This window comes from Apostichopus japonicus, chromosome 20 (genome assembly GCF_037975245.1).
Source record: "Apostichopus japonicus isolate 1M-3 chromosome 20, ASM3797524v1, whole genome shotgun sequence".
In the NCBI taxonomy this organism is placed as follows: Eukaryota; Metazoa; Echinodermata; class Holothuroidea; order Aspidochirotida; family Stichopodidae; genus Apostichopus; species Apostichopus japonicus.
In genome coordinates, this window is record NC_092580.1 from 10005096 (window position 1) to 10019519 (window position 14424).

Sequence of the window (14424 nt, forward strand, 5' to 3'; positions counted from 1 at the left end):
TACATAATGATAGTGATTAGTACAGTAACATACAGTAATGAGTACATGTAGGGTACAATCATGAATACAATATGATAGTGATTAGTAGGGTAACACACAGTAATGAGTACATGTAGGGTACAATCATGAATACACTATGATAGTGACTAGTACAGTAACACACAGTAATGAGTACATGTGGTGTATAATCATGAATACACTATAATAGTGATTAGTACAGTAACACACAGTAATGAGTACATGTGGTGTACAATCATGAATACACTATGATAGTGATTAGTAGGGTAACACACAGTAATGAGTACATGTAGGATACAATCAAGAATACATAATGATAGTGATTAGTACAGTAACACACAGTAATGAGTACATGTGGTGTATAATCATGAATACACTATGATAGTGATTAGTACAGTAACACACAGTAATGAGTACGAGTAGGGTACAATCATGAATACATAATGATAGTGATTAGTACAGTAACATACAGTAATGAGTACATGTAGGGTACAATCATGAATACACTATGATAGTGATTAGTACAGTAACACACAGTAATGAGTACATGTGGTGTATAATCATGAATACACTATGATAGTGATTAGTACAGTAACACACAGTAATGAATACGAGTAGGGTACAATCATGAATACATAATGATAGTGATTAGTACAGTAACACACAGTAATGAGTACATGTGGTGTATAATCATGAATACACTATGATAGTGATTAGTAGAGTAACACACAGTAATGAATACGAGTAGGGTACAATCATGAATACACTATGATAGTGATTAGTACAGTAACACACAGTAATGAGTACATGTGGTGTATAATCATGAATACACTATGATACTGATTAGTACAGTAACACACAGTAATGAGTACATGTGGTGTATAATCATGAATACACTATGATAGTGATTAGTACAGTAACACACAGTAATGAGTACATGTGGTGTATAATCATGAATACACTATGATAGTGATTAGTACAGTAACACACAGTAATGAGTACATGTAGGGTACAATCATGAATACACTATGATAGTGACTAGTACAGTAACACACAGTAATGAGTACATGTGGTGTATAATCATGAATACACTATAATAGTGATTAGTACAGTAACACACAGTAATGAGTACATGTGGTGTACAATCATGAATACACTATGATAGTGATTAGTAGGGTAACACACAGTAATGAGTACATGTAGGATACAATCAAGAATACATAATGATAGTGATTAGTACAGTAACACACAGTAATGAGTACATGTGGTGTATAATCATGAATACACTATGATAGTGATTAGTACAGTAACACACAGTAATGAATACGAGTAGGGTACAATCATGAATACATAATGATAGTGATTAGTACAGTAACATACAGTAATGAGTACATGTAGGGTACAATCATGAATACACTATGATAGTGATTAGTACAGTAACACACAGTAATGAGTACATGTGGTGTATAATCATGAATACACTATGATAGTGATTAGTACAGTAACACACAGTAATGAATACGAGTAGGGTACAATCATGAATACATAATGATAGTGATTAGTACAGTAACACACAGTAATGAGTACATGTGGTGTATAATCATGAATACACTATGATAGTGATTAGTACAGTAACACACAGTAATGAATACGAGTACTGTAGGGTACAATCATGAATACACTATGATAGTGATTAGTACAGTAACATACAGTAATGAGTACATGTAGGGTACAATCATGAATACACTATGATAGTGATTAGTACAGTAACACACAGTAATGAGTACATGTGGTGTATAATCATGAATACACTATGATAGTGATTAGTACAGTAACACACAGTAATGAATACGAGTAGGGTACAATCATGAATACATAATGATAGTGATTAGTACAGTAACACACAGTAATGAGTACATGTGGTGTATAATCATGAATACACTATGATAGTGATTAGTACAGTAACACACAGTAATGAATACGAGTAGGGTACAATCATGAATACACTATGATAGTGATTAGTACAGTAACACACAGTAATGAGTACATGTGGTGTATAATCATGAATACACTATGATACTGATTAGTACAGTAACACACAGTAATGAGTACATGTGGTGTATAATCATGAATACACTATGATAGTGATTAGTACAGTAACACACAGTAATGAGTACATGTGGTGTATAATCATGAATACACTATGATAGTGATTAGTACAGTAACACACAGTAATGAGTACATGTAGGATACAATCAAGAATACAGTAGGGTACAGCGAATAGTACAGCAGCATGAAGTACCATTCCATAATGAGTACAGTACATTAAAGTGATTACTGCACAGTTATCCAATGTCCTGTGTGATGTAGGGTACCTATGACATGAATGACATGGCGGTTACTATCATTAGAATAGTAAATTATGGCTTGTACTGGAAGTATTTATACACTCCTTCCATACATTCTTACCAGGTATTCTTCTGTTCCATACAGGGACATATAGGGCTGGTCTTCTTCTAATTCTCTAGCAGCTCCAAAATCTGCCAGTTTGTACATGAACTTGCCGTCATCGTCCTTCACACGCATAATATTACCTGGTTTGATGTCCCGGTGAACAATATCCATTTCCCGGAGGTGTTTCATTCCAGCAGCTGTTAGTTCAGAAGATCCAAGGCAAAGAAGAGTAAGTCATCTTCCATAAATGCAAAGTAAGGAATAGATGGCTGGTAGGTCGGGGAATGGAATGGAGCCGTGGAGGGGAGGCGGGGGGAGGGGGGCGGAAGCAAGTGAGAAACGTCAATTAAATATAGACACACTGAATCATTGCTGAAAATGAGATTGACCAAGGCAATGGAAGGACACCCCACATGCTATGTGCCTATACACACACAACATAAAAGCTTAAAACCTTAAAAAAAAAAAATTCTGGGGACACTCAGAATGACAATGTCCCTTCCAACACTTGTAAGCACAACTTTCTTCAATGCTTTGTTCTATAGCTCATTTTACTAGTTCTTTAACTACATGACACTACACACGGTTTTCTACCGAGATTGCAGAATAAGTTAATACTACTGTATGTACGTACGTTTGGTTTCATCCTAAAATAACTGTTTTATCTTAAGAGATGCTACTTTGTGGTTATTGTGTTGTTGACCATGCTAACATTGTGAGCCTTGGGGTTAAATCTTAGGGCCGGTCTTTGTAAGTATTGTTGTGGTGCAGGAAACTGTATCCGACGATGGACGCATTCAGCCAGTTGTGTTTCATCAGAGTGTGGAGTTAGTATGAAGAAGCTGCTCGTGTACCGCCCTGAGCACTGGAGATGTCTTTGAGTCAATGAGTTGAATATTATCGACAGCCAACACATTCCTGCCCCTCTAGTATGCTGCAGTTTGTCTAACGGGTACCCAACCTAAATTTCGCTTTGTAACACACAATTCTTTTTACGAAATCATATCCTCTCATGGTGCAATGGTGATGGATGGCTGCACTCTTGCACATATTTTAAAATTTCGAAATCACTAATTTCTCACAGTGACTCAGATCAAGGCAAAAGGCAAAAAAAAAACATCCCCAAAAAACAAGAATAAAAATACCATCCAATGATGTCAAACATAAAGCATTGCAATTAGTTTGCATAGCTATTGAAAATAAATTGTGCTTACAAACATGCTAAATTGCATAATACATGCCAAGTGTTTTGAGGATAGTGCAAAGGATTCAAGTTTCAGTATCAATATGGAGAAAGAGGCAGGGACTGCTGACACTTTTAGCAAAATGCAACCAAATGCTTTTGTGCTGAAGTAACTGTACACACTAACTCTCTATGTATACCTTTTATTGCATATATTGCTCAGAAGTAGTCAATTTTGTGACAAACTTTTCTAGTATTGAAAAATTGCTTTTAGCTAAAGACTAAAAGGGTTCAATTAGGACTTTTGTAGCCACTTTTGATGGTGTCGATCGATAAACTAACGTTAAGTTCAATCAGCCAGTCTCCTTAAAATCTTTTTTTCAGGTGATTTATTTTTAGTGCTACAATTATACAACTTCCCACAAAGGATCACCTGATGTTTTCTCTCATAAAAAATTAGAGACATGGTATGAAAATCTTCTTCTTTTGGTCTCCAGAAATGTCTAATCTGTTGGTAATTAGTGAATTCCCTTGATGATTAAGTAACAATTTTTGTCTGGTTAATGTGCAAACTATGTTATTGTTCTAGGTGTAGGTACTCCTTCCACAGGGAGAGAAATATCCCAAAAGAAAATGTTAGGCTGCAAACCTAAGTGCTAACTCCCTTGCATGTTCTCCATGACAAATCCTTAAATCAGTAGTGGTTGGTCTACAAGTTTTAACCATGGGACAGAAACAGGCTTTTGTGTTATCAGGATTTGTCATGCACGATCAGCCATTGTGCATGGAAAATTGTATGGAACCACTTCCTCCCCTATATAATGGAATGGTTACAGGAAAGTGCCAAAAATAGGCATGCATAGCATATATCTACGAAACTTCCCTTTGAGAAGATCTACAATACACCGGACTAAACTGGAATTCCTACAAAGTGGAGGGAAACTGTGCTCCTAGTCCACACATTTAACACACAATATCAGTGCATAACAATGACTTTGATTCTTGTTTAGGTCCTTGTGTAACAAATTTGGTACAATGGAACAGACTATATTTCAAGGTCATTGGACTACAGTGCATTGTTCTTCTCCCATATAAACTTTGTACAGAAACAGCTGACATGCAAATATGATCATACACAGCTAACAAACTGGTGGTGAGGAAATGGAGAAGCATATTTAGAGTAGTCTAATACGTTCATTACAGGCAGACCCTACTGGGAACTGGCAAGAGCTACACGATAACCACAAAACTAGCTTTTGAGCGGCTTTGGTCTTCACCTTTTCGTGAACCGATCAGCGCCGAGGACTACCATGGGGGACCCATTTTACATATGCAGTATGTATTAAGGACAGGAACACAGCTGACCAGAGGGGAGATACCACAGAGCGAAATCTCAACTGCTCTCTTTATATCTTTGAAATTTCAAATCTTTTGTAAAATTTGGTAAACCTTATATCAAATTTAAGCCAAAGCGAAATTGGAAACCTGATGTCGTCTTATCTGTGATGTAGTCCCCTATAAAAATTCTGTATATAAAATTGTGACACGAGAAAGTCAGATCTAAGGAATAAAGAGCTGTGACAATCAGTCGCTCAATTTTTCCCTCTATGCTTACAATCCTGATACAGTTGAGCTTACCCCCCCCCCCCCCCCCCCGGCATTGTATACCATTGGAGCCAGGGATTTATCCAACTTCAAACATTAACCAAAACAACACTTTCCATTATCTATCTAATATTGTGAGAGAAAAATAGCCATTTAAGCAACAACCATTTCCAAAGAATATTCAACTTTGCATTCAAGGAAAATGACGAAACAGGGTTCTGATTGCAAATTGTACTTACATATATCCCCGAGAACTTTTAGAAACTCTGTTTCCTGTAATCCATACGAATTCTCTGGGTCTTCCAGCATACTGTACAGACTGCCGCCTGTACAGAGCTCCATGACCAACACAGGCTGTTTTTGGAGTTGCTGCATCGAAAAGACAAAAATTTAATTAATCACAAAATTAATTTAGATCGGTCAGAGATCAAACAAAAGTTTTAACTAAACCTGGAGTACAGGACGATGTCCCGGTGAAAAAGGCAGCAATAATTAGCCTAATTAACAAGTAAATCCAACTCGTTAGGAGACACCACTGATACCAATTTAAACAGGGCTGGCCAATGTTATACTCACAACATGCAACCTAAGTTAATTAATGCAACGCAACAATTATCACCAAGGTCATGCTTCTTTAATACCCCTCAATGTTCAATAATTAATCTTCACAGTAGATAGCAGTTATAGCACCCCCTACCGTATCCCCACCCCAACTCTTGTATGAAAAGATGGCTGCATAGAGGTCCATTTGCTACAACAGTGCTTGGGGCCCAGACAACATGACAATGTTTTCTTTGAAAAGTACCAGTGGCATAGCCAAGGGGTGGCAAGTGCCTTCCCCCCAAAAAAATTGTGCCCCCCCCCCTAGATATGATTTGTAGTCTAAAAAGAAACTCAAACAAAAACTTCATCTGCCTCAATTAAAAACATAAATTTTGAACAGAGTTAGCCCGAAAATTCTTGAACATAAAAGTTACTTGAAGTTGCAAAATATAGCACCAGATTGCATCTAAGGACCCTTAATTAATCAAAAATTTCTCAAAGGGGTGGGGGGGGGATGCTTAGTATCTAGTGCTATCTTCTATGATGGTAATGCACTAAACTATCACTTGATACTGTATGTATACTACACAGTAGTAAGTGCTCAGTGTATAAAGTTGTACAAGCTACGATCAAAGAAGTGATCTAAAGCATAAACAAACACAAGCTTTTGCTACTGTAAATTGCTAAATCCCCTCTTTGGTCCACTGCCTTCCGTCATGGTACAAAACGAAAAAACACTGTTTATTGCGTAGAGACAACAGCTCTTGTTGTCTCCATACGAGGAAACAACAACCATTCATCTATCACAACTGAATAGTAATTAGTTTCTAAGCATAGTTCCTTCCTCATTCCAAACAAAAACAAAACAAAACAAAAACAACAGAGCAGTTTATATCCTGATCTGCAATATATACATAACATTTATAGTACAAAATTACACTTTAGGTATAGGCCAAAGAACTATAGCCAAATATATGGTGATTGCAAGCCTAAAATCAAGTTAAGTCCTTCATACACCCCACTCCCCCACCCCCTCATACCCTTAGTCACCCAGTACAACTTATGAAGCATGATAAAGAGCAGTGGCAACAAATCACTATTGCTCTGGTTATCTATAAACCCCATCTGACATATCATACTTAGGATTAAGCATTGTGCTATCAGGGGGAGGGGGGTGAGAGGGGGGATTAAGGGGGAGTGGGATATTTTTGGACCTTTACTGTGGAAGTAGAAGCTCTCTTAATATGCAACCTGTAGATCTAACATCTGGATGGCCTATTACAAACAACCTCCCTGTATCATTGGAATAAGTACCCCCCCCCCCCTCCCATTGTATGTCAAATAGGCATACCACTTCCACTCCATTGATTTTGGAGGGTCAAAGTTCACATGATGCAAGATTTGGCAATTTTTGGCAAAGATCATCAAAGTTCACATGATGCATGATTTTGCAATTTTTGGCAAAGATCTGTTGTAGCTATTTCAGTGCATGACTGTCATTTATTATATTGCTTGTAAACAACACAACAACAGGTGCAAGAGTTCAATTATGAAAGAGAAGTTTTACTTTTTGGTGGTAAAACTTTCCAAGAAAACAGGCACTTTCCCCAGCAACTTGACACCAATTTCACCTTTTGTAGATCTATTGTTGCACATTGCAACCTAACACTATACAATGCCAAGAAGATTATCAATGACAACACAATCACAAGTCCATTCTACACAGTCTCACTTGTGACATGTGACAGTTATGCAATGGTCACTGCTCGTTATAGGTATGATCTAATGAGCAAGCATAATACAAGATTGCCACATGGTCACACAAAACAGTGCAATCAAATTATATCTATGTTAATATGGATCCACAGATACCAGGTCTACAAGGTTACATTTTCGCAATCTAAAAATCTAAATATAGTGCTGAGAATTTTTGATTGTCACTCTCTTCCCATCAAACATTGAAGACTTATAACTAGCAACTAAAGGGGTAAAAAAAAATGGACCTTTGCCTCCATAACCCCATCCTCCCTCCACAACAGTGAAGGGTGACAATACTGTTAGAGGTTTCCTTGACAATTTAATATATATATTTTTTAACTAAACCTGGAGTACAGGACGATGTCCCGGTGAAAAAGGCAGCAATAATTAGCCTAATTAACAAGTAAATCCAACTCGTTAGGAGACGCCACTGATACCAATTTAAACAGAGCTGGCCAATGTTATACTCACAACATGCAACCTAAGTTAATTAATGCAACACAACAATTATCACCAAGGGCATGCTTCTTTAATACCCTCAATGTTCAATAATTAATCTTCACAGTAGATAGCAGTTATAGCACCCCCTACCGTATCCCCACCCCAACTCTTGTATGAAAAGATGGCTGCATAGAGGTCCATTTGCTACAACAGTGCTTGGGGCCCAGACAACTTGACAATGTTTTCTTTGAAAGGTACCAGTGGCATAGCCAAGGGGTGGCAAGTGCCTTCCCCCCCAAAAAATTGTGCCCCCCCAGATATGATTTGTAGTCTAAAAAGAAACTCAAACAAAAACTTCATCTGCCTCAATTAAAAACATAAATTTTGAACAGAGTTAGCCCGAAAATTCTTGAACATAAAAGTTACTTGAAGTTGCAAAATATAGCACCAGATTGCATCTAAGGACCCTTAATTAATCAAAAATATCTCAAAGGGGTGGGGGGGGGGATGCTTAGTATCTAGTGCTATCTTCTATGATGGTAATGCACTAAACTATCACTTGATACTGTATGTATACTACACAGTAGTAAGTGCTCAGTGTATAAAGTTGTACAAGCTACGATCAAAGAAGTGATCTAAAGCATAAACAAACACGAGCTTTTGCTCAATCCCCTCTTTGGTCCACTGCCTTCCGTCATGGTACAAAAAAGAAAAAACACTGTTTATTGCGTAGAGACAACAGCTCTTGTTGTCTCCATACAAGGAAACAACAACCATTCATCTATCACAACTGAATAGTAATTAGTTTCTAAGCATAGTTCCTTCCTCATTCCAAACAAAAACAAAACAAAACAAAAACAACAGAGCAGTTTATATCCTGATCTGCAATATATACATAACATTTATAGTACAAAATTACACTTTAGGTATAGGCCAGAGAACTATAGCCAAATATATGGTGATTGCAAGCCTAAAATCAAGTTAAGTCCTTCATACACCCCACCCCCCCCCACCCCCTCATACCCTTAGTCACCCTGTACAACTTATGAAGCATGATAAAGAGCAGTGGCAACAAATCACTATTGCTCTGGTTATCTATAAACCCCATCTGACATATCATACTTAGGATTAAGCATTGTGCTATCAGGGGAGGGGGGTGAGAGAGGGGATTAAGGGGGAGTGGGATATTTTTGGACCTTTACTGTGGAAGTAGAAGCTCTCTTAATATGCAACCTGTAGATCTAACATCTGGATGGCCTATTACAAACAACCTCCCTGTATCATTGGAATAAGTACCCCCCCCCCCCCCCCATTGTATGTCAAATAGGCATACCACTTCCACTCCATTGCTTTTGGAGGGTCAAAGTTCACATGATGCAAGATTTTGCAATTTTTGGCAAAGATCATTAAAGTTCACATGATGCATGATTTTGCAATTTTTGGCAAAGATCTGCTGTAGCTATTTCAGTGCATGACTGTCATTTATTATATTGTTTGTAAACAACACAACAACAGGTGCAAGAGTTCAATTATGAAAGAGAAGTTTTACTTTTTGGTGGTAAAACTTTCCAAGAAAACAGGAACACAGGCACATTCCCCCAGCAACTTGACACCAATTTCACCTTTTGTAGATCTATTGTTGCACGTTGCAACCTAACACTATACAATGCCAAGAAGATTATCAATGAAAACACAATCACAAGTCCATCCTACACAGTCTCACTTGTGACATGTGACAGTTATGCAATGGTCACTGCTCGTTATAGGTATGATCTAATGAGCAAGCATAATACTCCACAAGATTGCCACATGGTCACACAAAACAGTGCAATCAAATTATATCTATGTTAATATGGATGCACAGATACCAGGTCCACAAGGTTACATTTTCGCAATCTAAAAATCTAAATATAGTGCTGAGAATTTTTGATTGTCACTCTCTTCCCATCAAACATTGAAGACTTATAACAGCAACTAAAGGGGTAAAAAAAAATGGACCTTTGCCTCCATAACCCCATCCTCCCTCCACAACAGTGAAGGGTGACAATACTGTTAGAGGTTTCCTTGACAATTTAATATATATATTTTTTTCCATATTTGATTTCACATAACACAAATAAAGACTACAATTTTAATACATTTCTAAGTTGCTTTTCACATAATCAGAAGAAAACAAAGCAGTACAGATGCGACAAATTTTAAGAAGGACACAAGTTCTCACTTTTTGCTTCCTTCTTATACTTAACCCCATAAGTATGGTGAGGGCAGAGTTTACAATGCTTACATAGTCATTTTGTAATCTAAGGTTGTAATCTAAGGAGTATAAACTGGTTGGTATGGTTCAATTGCCAGAAACTGCAAACTCGATCCATAACAAGCTGCTCAAACTTAGAGCCCTGATGATCCTTATTCTGTTGGGGATCCATGTCCTGTTTAATGGGAGAGGGATCACTTTCTCGACCTGACCTTAATTTGACCTGTGCTGTGCCTAGATAATGTGCTAATCTGACGGCCTCCCAAAGAAAAACAAAAAAAGAATAAGAAATATCCTTCCATGGAAGTCGATTCAATTTACTCACATCCTCCTCGATTGCGATGAGTTTGACAACATTTTGATGCTTAAGTTTCAGGAGGACTTCAAACTCTCGTTGTTGCACGGACGACGGTCTCATAAAACTGAGATTGTTGAATACCTTTACTGCAACTTGGTCTCCATTTTTCTGATTGAAAGATGAATGTATTAAACGTAACAGGGGAAGGGTGGGGGAGGGTGGGGGAGGGGGGAGGAAAGAAAAGAAAGAAGAATGTATATATGCAATTTATGCCATAGGAAAATAACACTGAGATGGTTTCCTTAGCAACAAAACGTCTCACTCTGACATATTTTCTTCCAATCCTTAATGTGCTTGTAAATGAACTGTCAAAATATTGCAGAAAACATGGAAATGTCTACCATGAGTTTTTACTGAGCATTTGTCAAATTACCTCTTAAGATGTAGTGTTGCCTTGCCACAAAACTGTTGGTCTTCAAAGGTACAATAAATATTGTTTTATACAGCAGGGGATTAACATGTGTGGGAGGTTGTTATATTGACACCCACTAAATGAGTGGGCAGACACCATAATGACAGTTATATTAGTCAGTTCACACACCCTACATTTAGTGGGTGTATACACCTTACATATTGTGTACAGTACACCTCTGTAAAACACACCCTATATTAGTTTCCAGCCCTTAATGTGCTTGTAAATGAACTTTTGAATTATTGCAGCAAATATGAAGATGTCTACCATGAGTTTGAATGAGCCTTTGTCAAATTACCTATTTAGCATTGCCACAGAAAATGTTGTCTTCAAAAGTGCAATAAGTATGAATGCATTTCACATCTCCATGCAATGTGTATTTTCAATCTTGTTGATAGAGTATATAAGGACTTGCATACATGTGTGGGAGGTCCACATTCACACCCACTGATTGAGTCAGTGGGCTGGCTGGCACGGTCCTACTAATATTGTACACAACCTGCATTTAGATGTTTACTTAAACTTTATTGCAATACTGGAGAATTTCCAGAAACATGTTGAAACTGGTTATTTCGAAACTGGTGACAAATTTGAACTGGGTGGGAGTAAAAGTGCGCCATATCCCCTTTTCAGGTTGGGGTGCTGGATGGCCTAAATCACCTCTGTCAGGTTTGACAGGTTTCCTAAGTTAACATTATTATGAAGTACTTCCTCCTCCATGGGAATTAACCCTTTTGCAAAGAATGAAAAAATGAACAATTTGATTATAAAAGAGTCAATAACTGACAGGGATTGGTTCCATAATGCAATGCAGCCTGCTGCCCTATAAACAAACCTTGAATCTGCCTTGGAACACTGTACTCGTCGCCCCTGTGCCTAACACATCTTTGGTATACCATATGAAAGACTTGGAACTTCTTATGGGGTTCTTTCCTTGCATTATCTAGAAAATTCTGGAAAAGACAAAAAAATAAGAAAAAATAAGAAAATTAAGAAAAGAGACCATGGAAATTAAAGGAAGTCTCAAGATGGTGCATTTAACATTGTATAATGGTTTGTCATTTATTCCTTTGAGTGTAAATGTTCACAGCACAGGGAAACAGACAGGACAGGGCAAGTTTGATAAGTCAGTGTATTAGCATTTACTATGTCAGTACTTCACAGTGCAGTTGTCACTATCCAAACAAGGAAGTACATGTACTCTATAGAAATACTACTGTGCTGTATCTATCGGTACTCTCAACATAATACAGGAATCTCAGCACAGTACCGTACATACTCAGTATGTAGTACTGAGTATGTACGGTACTGTGCCCCGAGGTCAAAGAGATCTGAAGAATAGTGGTTTGATACTACCGTCACATGAAGTGCCTTGTGTTACAAACAGTCTTCAATGTATTCTACCAAGCAGGCCTCTCAACTTTCTCATATCAATTACTGTGTATATATACAGTATATGTATATATATACAGTACATTAATTATATATACAGTTTACATACATGTACAAAGGAAGAGATGACGATGGTACAGGATATTTATGTTAATTAAAATTAACTCAAAGAATGTGAGGTGGGTGGATACCAGTGTGTGTAGTATGGGGTAGTTAACTTGGATAAACCTTTGGAAAGAATTCAGATACAGCTTGAAGGGGCGTGAATGGAGGGGGGGGGGGTGGAGGGGAGATCAATGCTGATGACCTTCCAGATTCAAACTACAGTTGCCCATCAACTTCATTGTATAGTAACATACAGCAATAAACAATGGATCAGCACACCTTTTGGTTTAATTCAAAAAATGCTAAATATTTTGACATCACTCTGAATAGTGTACAGTGTACAGTATTAACAAAAGTCTAACTACTCAAACTACACACTCCATAAATATATACATACTTGAACGATTTTTTTGTTCAGGTGTGATATAAATAGGACTTACGCAGTATGCACAGCCATCGTCTGATATCATTGTACTGTATAGTACAAAACTATAGAAGACATATAAAAAGACTGTCAACATATATACGTACAATAGACCTTTGCACTGTGTGCATTATCAGTATATAAACTTTAACAACGCTTTGTCTGAGTGTGCACACAGACCACCTGCAACACAGTACAGATATGTATCATGTGTCCTCACAATTGAAATCACAAGTCTTGGTTCATACCTAGTAAGTAAGGGAATAGACCTGTAGTATACAATGTACAATGTAATATATGCTCAAAGTCTGTCGTCTGCCTAATAAACTACAGATCCATGTTATCAGGAAAGCTCGATGACTTATAAACCACTGTTTTCACATCCTTTTCCAAAATCTAGAAAACTCTTTCAGAAGTTCTAAGGAAGTGTTTATAAACATAGAAAAATATAAATATAAATTGATACAGTTGGGCTTTGTATTAAATTTTAGTATATTACCAGCAACATTGACAGCTTACTAGGAATGTACATAAAGAGACATTAAACTGCATAAACACTGCATGTGACTACCAAGTAATCCACTGACAATAGAGAAACCTCCAACCTCTGAAGAGAATCACTGCAGGTTTATGCACTTGTTTGCTATCATTATTTTGATCATGTCTCTAATTGTTATTAGCACAGTTGTAACATGCTTGTGAAAGATAGGTTACAAAAGCATTGTCTTGTGCAGTTGCTAAAAAAGGTGCTATTTTTAGTGATAAATAACGCCTTAACTATTGCTTCAGGAAACTTGATTCTTTCATTTTCAATTTGATGGGATGGAATCTGTGTGCTTTCTATAATAAGAAGGTAGTAGGATGTTTCATTGCTGAGAAATCAGACCTCAAAATTCAAGAAAATTTCAAAATCCCAGTGGTGACAAATTGTGAAATTTCAGGATATTACTTCATGGTGTTCCGAGCTTACAATAAATTTAATATTTTTTTAGAATAGGTCGAACTACAACATATTGTACACTTAAATCTGTTGATATATTTTATGGAAAGACCCAGCAATAAAGTAAACTTTAACATTGCACATTTATTATCAAAAATCTTGTCACACTACTCAGTTGTACAATGTACAATTGTCAAGAATATCATACCACAACACAAAATTGACAAATGTGTCGGAAGTGCGTGACTTTTCAAATCGGATACTAACTTACCTGTCTTTCACACATTTAAAAGCACAGAAGGCTTATCTAAGAACTGTTGTAGGCTCGGCCAAACTACTTCTTTTATGTTTTTCAGTCGTTGAAAATATGCACTTTTCCTCCTGAACTACCTTCAGCTTCACACACAATACAACGTTTTGCCTCTATGTACCTTAAAGTAATAATAGAGTCACCTTTGCAATTATTTTCCTGTCTGAAATGATAATCTACACTTAAAGACACCGCCCAGCGATATCAACAGCTCTGTTAACATGTTG

General features: G+C 37.1%; 1 protein-coding gene across 7 annotated transcripts in view; it reads right to left on the bottom strand.

Annotated features, from left to right (window-relative positions):
* The window catches only part of LOC139961156 (serine/threonine-protein kinase TBK1-like), a 73014-nt gene that overhangs the window by 20645 nt on the left and 37945 nt on the right, over window positions 1-14424 (bottom strand). For 5 of the 7 annotated variants that reach the window (XM_071960105.1, XM_071960104.1, XM_071960106.1 and 2 more), the window contains 4 exons: window positions 11862-11979; window positions 10582-10722; window positions 5500-5629; window positions 2488-2669 (listed from right to left, as the gene is read on the bottom strand). In XM_071960105.1, the coding sequence (XP_071816206.1) occupies window positions 2488-2669; window positions 5500-5629; window positions 10582-10722; window positions 11862-11966 (558 nt within the window). In that variant the 5' untranslated portion in view covers window positions 11967-11979. Of the gene's footprint in view, window positions 1-2487; window positions 2670-5499; window positions 5630-10581; window positions 10723-11861; window positions 11980-14158; window positions 14319-14424 lie in introns of all 7 variants that reach the window. The other 2 variants (XM_071960107.1, XM_071960108.1) reach the window with 1 other exon arrangement.